Source organism: Equus quagga, chromosome 11 (genome assembly GCF_021613505.1).
Source record: "Equus quagga isolate Etosha38 chromosome 11, UCLA_HA_Equagga_1.0, whole genome shotgun sequence".
Classification (NCBI taxonomy): domain Eukaryota; kingdom Metazoa; phylum Chordata; class Mammalia; order Perissodactyla; family Equidae; genus Equus; species Equus quagga.
Genome location: NC_060277.1, coordinates 90,235,709 through 90,245,419, shown reverse-complemented (window position 1 = coordinate 90,245,419; position 9,711 = coordinate 90,235,709). Strand labels below are relative to the sequence as shown.

General features: G+C 59.5%; 1 protein-coding gene across 2 annotated transcripts; it reads left to right on the top strand.

Moving 5' to 3' along the window:
• Positions 1 to 532: 532 nt before the first annotated feature.
• WFIKKN2 (WAP, follistatin/kazal, immunoglobulin, kunitz and netrin domain containing 2) lies at positions 533 to 7,333 on the top strand. Of its 2 annotated transcripts, none has more exons than XM_046674519.1 (2): positions 533 to 610; positions 4,404 to 7,333. In XM_046674519.1, exon 2 carries the CDS (start codon positions 4,473 to 4,475, stop codon positions 5,922 to 5,924), a length of 1,452 nt encoding a protein of 483 aa, XP_046530475.1. In that variant the 5' UTR covers positions 533 to 610; positions 4,404 to 4,472; the 3' UTR covers positions 5,925 to 7,333. The 2 variants fall into 2 exon arrangements, with proteins under 2 accessions (XP_046530475.1, XP_046530473.1); XM_046674517.1 differs by lacking the exon at positions 533 to 610 and adding an exon at positions 657 to 1,697.
• The last annotated feature ends 2,378 nt before the right edge of the window (positions 7,334 to 9,711 follow it).

The following is a 9,711-nucleotide window of genomic DNA, read 5'->3' as shown; positions in this document are numbered from 1 at the left end:
CACAAACACAGCCCCTGAGATTTCACAAACTTCTTGTCCAGCCTGTAAAAACCAGAGTTGGGGCCGTACCTTGACAGCCGTTCTGACAGTTGGGGGTGGGGAGTGGTTTCCAAAGGCCCCTGCCCGCACCCCGCAAGCTGGTGTCCCTGTTTCCTGTATTAATGGTGGGCCACCTAGCTGTGCAACGCCGGGCACGTTGCTTAGGCTCTCTGTGCATCCTTTCCTCAAATCTAAAATGAAGGTAGGGTTTGTTGCGAGGATTAAATGAGATGATGCACACTGAGCCTGGCGCCTAGTAAGAGCCCAGTAAATAGCAGCAGTTGGGATTACTAGCACTGCTTACTCTGCGTGACCTTGGGCAAGTCGCTTGCCCTCTCCCCCTATGAACCTTCTCCTTTGTAAAGTGGGGGGAAGTGAGGCCTGAGAGTTCTGGCCCTCCGACAGAGCTCACTGAGTGCAGCCATCGTGGTTGGCAGTGAGGGCAGCCCGGCGGCCAAGCGCCCTCCTCTGACACTGTTACCGCGGAGGTTTTCTTGGAGCCGACAGTGTGTCAGTCGAGGAGCGAGGAATGTGATCCTCCCTGGCAGCCGGGGGAGCCGGAGCATATCTGGTATGTGTCTCTGGAATGATTTGGGGAAAATTCACCAAAGTTGGAACTTGAGACGCAAACTGCCCGGGACAGAGAGATAGGGAGCTGTCCGTGCGCACACCCCCCACAAAGGGACCCGGAGCTGGGCTGGGAGTCGGCTTACAGCACAGCGCTGCTCAGGCCCGCCCTGGAATGGCCGTGAACTTGTTGTTTTTCCACGTCATTTGCTCTCAAATGTACTATCGGGCCTGGCGATGCTAACCCTGCGGCTGCAGGTCCCTCCTTGTAACAAGCGATTGTGTGTTCTTCAGAGGTGGCCAAGGGAAGGAGGGGGCCCGGCCGGGGAGGTGGGGGAAAGGGAAACAAACCGCCCCTTTACAGCGAGCTTGCGTGTCCTGGAGCCAGCTCCCCCCAAAGCACATGCCATTTCTGGCCCTTGAAGGGGTTAAAGGCCTCCTGGAGTCAAAAACAAGCAGGTGTCCCACCGTGCCAGATACGCCGCCTAAACTGCTTCCAGCTTTTTTTTTCCCCTTCTGCAACAAGTCTGTGATCAGCCACGGGACGGAGGAGCCAGCAGCCGGCCTGTGACAGGCGTCAGGTCAGCTCGCTCCCACTCGGGGGGCGCGCCCAGGATAGAAACCCGGCCTGGGCCCCTGCTGCGGCTCCTCTCCCTGCACCTCAGGAGAGGGAGTTTCCTTGCAAAGACCTTTCCTTTATCTGAGGCCGCACAGCCCGGCTCCACTGACTTGGTGGAGGCAGCCGCGGCAGCCGCAGCCTCGGCAGCGGCAGGGGAGCCTGCTGGAGTGGGGAGGGCAGGTGTCTGCAGCCCTGAGAAGGAGAAGGCCCTGGTGGGCCCCAGCCGCTGGCGTTGTCGCAGGGGAGGTCTCTGGCCACCGCGGACCGCACCATGTGGGCCCTGGGGTGCCGCCGGTTCTGGTTCTGCTGGGGGCAGGTGGCAGTGCTGCTGCTGCTGCTCGGGGTGCCCCCGCGAGGCCTGGCACTGCCGCCCATCCGCTATTCCCACGCTGGCATCTGCCCCAACGACATGAACCCCAACCTCTGGGTGGATGCTCAGAGCACCTGCAAGCGGGAGTGTGAGACGGACCAGGTGAGTGGGGATCCGGAAGGCTGAGACAGATCACGTGAGAGTGTTAGTGAGGGACAGTGGGACCGTGGGGGTGGGGACGGCTCAGGAGTGCCCTGCAGGGCCCAGGAAGGTGAAGGACCTCGGGCCCCAGGCCACATGGAGTACACGGGGCATGATGTCTAACTCCAAGTCCTGAAAGAAGAGGCAGGTGTGATGTCCACATTCACCGAGGACTGGGAACGCTCCGATTCCTGGTCTCAGGTTCACAGAGGGCTGCTCAGAGCCAGCGCTATGCCAGGCACATCGCATGGACTGGCGCAACCCATCAGCAGCCCGTTAACAGGTGAGAGGAGACACTTTAGACGGTGCAGAGAGCAACACAAGTTCCCACAGCCGGGGACGGGAGGGTGGGCTTGGAACCCACGTCTCACAACAAAGCTGAGGCTTCGTCCAGCCTCCAGGCCCCCTCCCCAGGGGTTTGGTCCCTGACCCTGAGATCTGACCAGGCTGACAGGGAGGGTGGGCAGGAGCAGCTCTAAACAGACGCTCTGGGTGTCCTTGGGAGGGAAGTAGACGTCGTTTCAACCTGCCAGATTCCTCGGTCCTCCCCTCTGCTCCCATCAGAGCACCCTGCCGTAAGCAGGACAGGCCTGCTTCTAGGGTAATTCTCTCCCAGCCTCCAAGTCCAAGGGCCATTCATGCCACCCCCCGACCCCCAGGCGTGAAGAGTCTGCCCTTACCTGGCACCTGCCTGGGCGAAGGCCCTTCCTGCCGGCCTGGCCCGCTCCTGGGGCTCAGGGCTAGGCTGGGCATCAGCAGGGAATATGAGAGACCCTGATGTTCCCTCTGCCAAATGCATGTCACCCACAGGAGAGCACAGGATCACCCTGGAGAGAGGGGCCTGTGCCTCACAGTGCCCAGGGGACAATTCTCAGGCCTCTCAGGCCAGACACTGCCAATGAACAATGGTGGTGCCGAGGGAAGGGAAGATAAGGAGTGGGGAGGGGTGGCAGAGTGTGCCCCTCTGGCTGAGGTCATGCCCTCGGTCAGCTGCATTTGCAGGGCAGCCTGCACAGGCTGGTCTGATAAGTCAGGTGGGATTGGGGACAGTGAGGCTCTAGCTGGTTTTGCATCTTGGGGAGAAGGCACCTGTGTGGAGCTGGGGATTCAGACAGCCTATGGGCACATTCTGGGCCCTTAAGCAAAAGCTGTTCTAAGGAGTCATTCTAGGTTTCCTGTGCCCAGAAATACCTTGCCCCTGGTCCCCGAGGCCCCGGCCTTCCTTGGACCTCCAAGTCCTGCGGGAGCTTCCTGGGCCAGCATCTCTTAGGGAATTGACTGCCCTCAGGCCGAGGAGCTGGTTCTCCTGCCTGCTCCCAGGCCCCTCCTTCCTCAATCCCCCACTGGGTCTCTCTCCCTCAGACCCCAGCTCTGAGCTCTGCCCATCCCTGTCCCAAAGCCTCCCCTGGCGTGGCCTAGAAGCCTGTGGCAAACAAGGGCTCCACACAAAGTCCGCATTCTGAGCCGAGAGGGGAGAACAGTAGAGGAGTCAAGTGGGCAGGCTCCGTGCAGCCCGGCGGGGGTGTTTCCCCCTCTTAGCTGATGTGGAATGTCAAAGAAGCTGAGATAAAAGTCGGAACCACAAGAGGCCAGCCCGAGTGGGGAGTAATTCACAGAGCTACTACCAGGCGGGGGATTAGGCCTGCCGCCCGCCCAGCGGGCACCGTGTGTTGTTGTCGAAAACACCACGTGAAATCCTTGTTTGTGTCGGCCCCAGACCATGTTGCTAATTTCGAGGAATTAAACTAATGCCCTACGTGCCTCCACAGAGCATCAGAGGGAATTACAGCCTGGTAAGTCCTCGCTGACGGCCTCGCTGACCTTTGTCACCCAAGAGGGCTTTTTCCCTTGTTGATTTCCCCATGAAATGTTCCGTACGTTGGAACTGGGCACCGGCTGCAGCGCAGCCCAGGGAGCTGAGACCTGGCGTCCTGGGCCAGTGCCGCCTGCCCGGCCGCTCGGCTTTGGATGCACGTGGGCCCTCATCCGAGCCGCCACTCCCGATGCGTGTGTGGACAGCCTCAAACGTCTGTCCCAGCAGTGTCTGACTTTTCCTTCTTAGTGTTTGGTGTGACCTCTTCAGTTTGGCCAGGGCATCCTCGCCCCAATAGAAAAAAGACAAAAAAGGCAGGCTCATTTGTTCCAGCATAGACCTTGTTTGTGGTAACTATACGAAGTAGAAGGAAAAAACGTCATTTCACAATCCCGCCCACCTGAAGCTTGGAGCCTTTTGTCCCACTTTCCAGTTCTGTGGACTCCGGCGTCTCCTCTCTGAGTCTCTGCACGCTCATCTGTGAAACAATAGCAGGAAAACTCCCCTCTTAGAGATATGTGCCTGCGTCTTCCCACACCTGCTGTGTGACCTTGGGCAAGTTACCTGATCTCTCTGTGCCTCAGTTACCATCACCTCTGAAGGGAGGCTCATGGGCCTACCTGGCTCACGGGTGTGATGAGCATTGAGTAAGTTGACTGTGCAAAGGCTCTTAGAAGAAGGACTGGCAAATAGTAGGCACTGTGTCTCTGTTGGTGATTATTATTCTCGAAATGTTTCATTCACTGTGGGCGAGTACATGTCAGTTCCCTTCTGCAGAAACCGTGGGATGGGGGGAAGCCTGTCCCCTCTTCCTTCTCCTCCTTGCTCAGGCCTCTCCCTTTGGCTCTCTCCAGGAGTGTGAGACCTATGAGAAGTGCTGCCCCAACGTGTGCGGGACCAAGAGCTGTGTGGCGGCCCGCTACATGGACGTGAAGGGGAAGAAGGGCCCGGTGGGCATGCCCAAGGAGGCCACGTGCGACCACTTCATGTGTCTGCAGCAGGGCTCCGAGTGTGACATCTGGGACGGCCAGCCTGTGTGTAAATGCAAAGATCGCTGTGAGAAGGAGCCCAGTTTTACCTGCGCTTCGGATGGCCTCACCTATTATAACCGCTGCTACATGGACGCAGAGGCCTGCTCCAAGGGCATCACGCTGGCTGTGGTCACCTGCCGCTATCACTTCACCTGGCCCAACACCAGCCCCCCGCCGCCCGAGACCACCGTGCGCCCCACCACGGCCTCCCCGGAGACCCCCGGGCTGGACATGGTGGCCCCAGCTCTGCTCAACCACCCTGTGCACCAGTCGGTCAGCATGGGGGAGACGGTGAGCTTCCTCTGTGACGTGGTGGGCCGGCCCCGGCCTGAGATCACCTGGGAGAAGCAGCTGGAGGATCGAGAGAACGTGGTCATGCGGCCCAACCATGTGCGCGGCAACGTGGTGGTCACCAACATTGCCCAGCTGGTCATCTATAACGCCCAGCTGCAGGACGCCGGCATCTACACCTGCACAGCCCGCAACGCCGCCGGGGTCCTTCGCGCCGACTTCCCGCTGTCGGTGGTCAGGGGGGCGCCGGCCGCGGCCGGCGTGGAGGGCAGCGTCAACGCCACGGCTTTCCCCGCGGCTGAGTGCCTGCAGCCGCCCGACAGCGAGGACTGCGGCGAGGAGCAGACCCGCTGGCACTTCGACGCCCAGGCCAACAACTGCCTCACCTTCACCTTCGGCCACTGCCACCGCAACCGCAACCACTTTGAGACCTACGAGGCCTGCGTGCTGGCCTGCATGAGCGGGCCGCTGGCCGTGTGCAGCCTGCCCGCCCTGCAGGGGCCCTGCAAGGCCTACGCGCCCCGCTGGGCCTACAACAGCCAGACGGGCCAGTGCCAGTCCTTCGTCTACGGCGGCTGCGAGGGCAATGGCAACAACTTTGAGAGCCGCGAGGCCTGCGAGGAGTCCTGCCCCTTCCCTCGGGGGAATCCGCGCTGCCGGGCCTGCAAGCCCAGGCAGAAGCTCGTTACCAGCTTCTGCCGGAGCGACTTTGTCATCTTGGGCCGAGTCTCCGAGGTGACGGAGGAGCCCGACTCGGGTCGCGCCCTGGTGACCGTGGACGAGGTCCTAAAGGATGAGAAGATGGGCCTCAAGTTCCTGGGCCGGGAGCCGCTGGAGGTCACCCTGCTGCATGTGGACTGGACCTGCCCCTGCCCCAACGTGACGGTGGGCGACACCCCGCTCATCATCATGGGCGAGGTGGACAGCGGCATGGCCATGCTGCGGCCTGAGAGCTTTGTGGGGGCGTCGAGCAGCCGGCGGGTTAGGAAGCTGCGCGAGGTCATGCACAAGAAGACCTGCGACGTCCTCAAGGAGTTCCCGGGCTTGCAGTGAAGCCCCCCACCCCTCCCCGGCCCCTCCCTGGCCCTCTTCCACGTACCCGCCCCCGACGCCCCTCAGTCAGCAAACTGGGCAAGGGCAGATTAGACAGTCTCAGGCCAGCAGGGAAACATCAATCAATGCACCAGGAAAAAGCCACCAGGGGGTCTTAGATCAACTTCAGTTCTTCGGGTTCAATAAGGGGTCCATATCTTTTTTAGCTGAGGGGGACAAGAGGAGAGGTCAGTAGACACCTGCAAGTTATTCCTGACGACCAGTCTGCTCGGGCATCATTATCCTCTCTGCTGGCCACCCTCCTCCTCTGGCTCTCCCGGCCACCCTGCCCCCAGCCAGCCTCCCAGTCAGGGTTCTAGAGTGTTGGCCAGGTGGTGATCACAGGAATAACTGAGTGAATTGGTTGGCAAAAGGAATAGGTGGGGACAGAAAGGAGGGCCCGGGGACTCATCAGACAAATTCCCCACAGCCCTCTGGACTGCTGGGAGCCGGGCCCCCTTCATGTTAGGGCCGTGGGCGGTGGGAAGCGGGAGGCAAGCTCCAGCTCAGCACACGACCTGCCCCGTGTGGGGGCTGCCGGGCGGGCGCCTGCGGGTGGTGTCCAGCTGGCCCAGCGGTCTCTGAGGCTGTCACGGCACCAGCAGAAACTTGTTTCTCATGGTTCCTCTCCTGGGCTTTATTGATCAGTTTATTGATTGTCGGTTTATTGATTCAGTTCTGTATAGTCCAACTCAACAGGCACCTTCTGAACCCTCACTGGGGCCGGGTGCTAGGACCACAGAGAGACTTTGGTCACTGGCCAGCTCATAGTGACTGAACACAGATTTCCAGATCCCAGGGTCCCCCAGAACTAGACCCACGACTGGCCCTCCCAGCTGTCAAATGGTCCCATTTGATGGACAGTGTGCTTTCATCTGCTGCTGGCTTCCTGGGACATAAAGCAGATAGAAGCCCCAGAATATGTTTTGGTAGGAGGAGAAATAAAGGAAGAGAAAAGGTAGGCATGGAAGGCGGTTGGTGAAGAAAAAAGGAGGGAGGGAGAGGGGAGGCAGGCTCGGGAAGAAAAGGAATGTTGCTCGAGGCTGCCCTCTGGTGGTGGCCTTGGGAGCCGCAGGGAGCTGGAGGGCGGCTCTGCACCAGGCCTGGGAGGGCAGGTCTGGGGATGTGGCAGCTGGTTGGTGATGTTTGTTTCCGGACTGCCTGTGCATGTCCAGCCACCCCACCGCTAGGTAAAGGATTCAGGAAGCCCACTGTCAGCTCTTCCACTGCCCCCCATTCCCTCCTCAGCCCTTCATTCTGTCCATGACCCTCCGCAGCTGAAGAAGGTCCTTGTGGGGCATCCTCATCTCTTCCTCAAATGTAGGGAGGAAGATACGAATTAAAAGCTCATAGTATCAACAGGCCTTCTTGTGTGCTGTTTTTGGGCTAATGTGTGTGTGGGAGAGGGGAGTGGGTGTGGATGGTGTTGTTTCTTTGGTGACCCTTGCAGGAGGAAAGTCTGGCCCACGGGACCATGGTTGGGTGATGGAGGGACACTGCATCTCCTGGGCCCCTTAGCTGCAGTGCGCGCCACAGCTCTGTGGACTAGGGACAGGAGAGGCCAGAAGGACCAGGTGACTCACCAAGAACGCAGAGGCAGGAAGGCATGGGGCTTAGACCCAGATGTTTGGACTCGTATCTCAGCCCCCAGCCCCATCACCACGCATGGAAGGCCAGGGAGACTCCAGACCCTGCCACTGATGGTGTCGAGTTTAGAGGCACCAAGGTAGAAGAGACAAGAGTGGGGCAGGGTGGTATTCTGCCCGGCTGTGACTCCCTAGGGAGCTCTGGGAGAGGAGGCTCAGGGTACGTGGCTCAGTGCCCACGGCGACAGAGCACCCTGGTCTCAGGTCTCGCGGCTGCTCCCCTCCCCTGGAGATGTGTTCAGGAGCCTGCAGCAGCGGCATGGCCCACAGCTTGTCAGTGCCCCAGGCAGGGAGGCAACTAGGCACAAGTGTCCCCTGTCCCCTGTCCGCTTCCCTGGGTCTTCCTAGGCCACAGCTCCAAGAAGGAATCCAGGACCAGCTCCACCAATCCCTGCTTAGAGATAATTTTCTGCAGTAAGGATGTGGCCAGGATCGGAAGACAAGCTGCTCCCCGAGAGAGAAGAGAGGCCAGAGGAGTGGGAGCTTCTCAAGGCACCATGGGAAAATGGTGAGCACAAAACAGCCTCCAAGGAGGTGTGAGCGCCAGCCACTCAGGTCAGGGGACCAGGGAGGTGAGGACTCAGCTCCTCACCCACCCTCAGAGGCTTTGGGACAGTCTGTTGCACCTGCTTCTAGGCCAGGGCGCCCCAATAAATAGCACATTATCTTAGAGCCTGAGGGGACAAGTGTCCAGATACCAGCACCTGTCACCTTCCTTCTTCCCCCTACTTGCACAGATACGGGGCCTGGGAACTATGGCTACCTGGCGGAGATGTGAGGTTCAGGGGAGTCCAATCTCAGGGCTCCCTCTCAGCAGCTCACTGCCCACCCGCAGCCCCAGACCAGTCGCTGTCACACTCCAGCCTCAGCCTGTACGGTCAGACTCACCAGGTCTGAGTCTGGGCTCGGCTGCTTACTCGCTGTCTCTTTGAGCCTCAGTTTCCTCATCTGTAAAACAGGGTAATAAGAGCACTTCCTGGAGACTTTGACCCTACCACCTTGTCAACCTGAAGCCTAGGAAGCAGAGCCTGCCACAGATGGCTGCCCCTCGGCCCTCCCTGTCCCCAGCAGCTCCCTGGCCCCCAGGAGCTAAAGCTCTCCCGCCGTCCTTCCAGGCCTCAGGTTTCACAAGGTCAGTGACCACACAGCTTCAAATACTTTATTCTGTTGCTCACAGTGCACATCCCACATAGGCTGATTTGGGGTTCAGAAAATATGGGTACTTAGGGATGGGTGATTTAGAGTCTACTATAACTTTGGACCTACTACATGGCATTTATTTTTCTGTCCTTGAAACCAGGCCTGAGTCTCAGATCTCTGTTACCCAGGCCTTACACAACAACCGACATCCGTGAGGGACTCAGGAAAGGTGGAACTGAGTGCCCAGGGCCTGTGGTGGCCAGGTAACCTGGGGAGGCACTGGACACAGTCCGGGAGCTTGGGCCCCAGTCTGGGCCCCAGGACATAGGGCGATGAGGCCTCTTTCAGGTCGGAGGCCAGACTCGCCTGCTCTCCTGTCTGCACTGGACGCTCACGCCTGCCCTCCTTGCGTCTACCGGTTCCCCCTCCAGTCCATCTCTCTGTTTGCCTCCTCAGAGGCCTGGTCTGGCTCCGGCTGTCTCCGGACCAGCCCTGAGGCCTCTGGGGCAGGACGGCTTGGCTTTTTCCACCCTCCGCCTCCCCCAGCACCTCCAGCCTCCTAGGACACTCTGCTCCATTGTCTGGCCAGCTGCTCCATAGTCTGATGTCACCCCCTGGACAGTGGGGCCAGAGAGCAGGGACCAGGGGCGGAACCTGACGAGGGAAGGGGGAAAATAAACACACAGCCACATGGCAATTTCCTTAGACTGGGGAGAATGCCTGTGTCCAACTGTCCTGTTACAACAGCACATTGAGTGGGCTTACCATGTCACAGGCACTCGACATCATCTCTTGTCATCTGCATCACAACTGTCTGAGACAGATGCTATTTTATAGGTGCGAAGACTGAAGCTATAAGGGAAAGAAACTCGCCTGAGACCCCCCCCCCCCCCAAGCTGCTAAGTGGCAGAGCCAAGATTTGAACCTAGGCAGTCTGACCTCAGAGTTCTTCAAGCTCATGT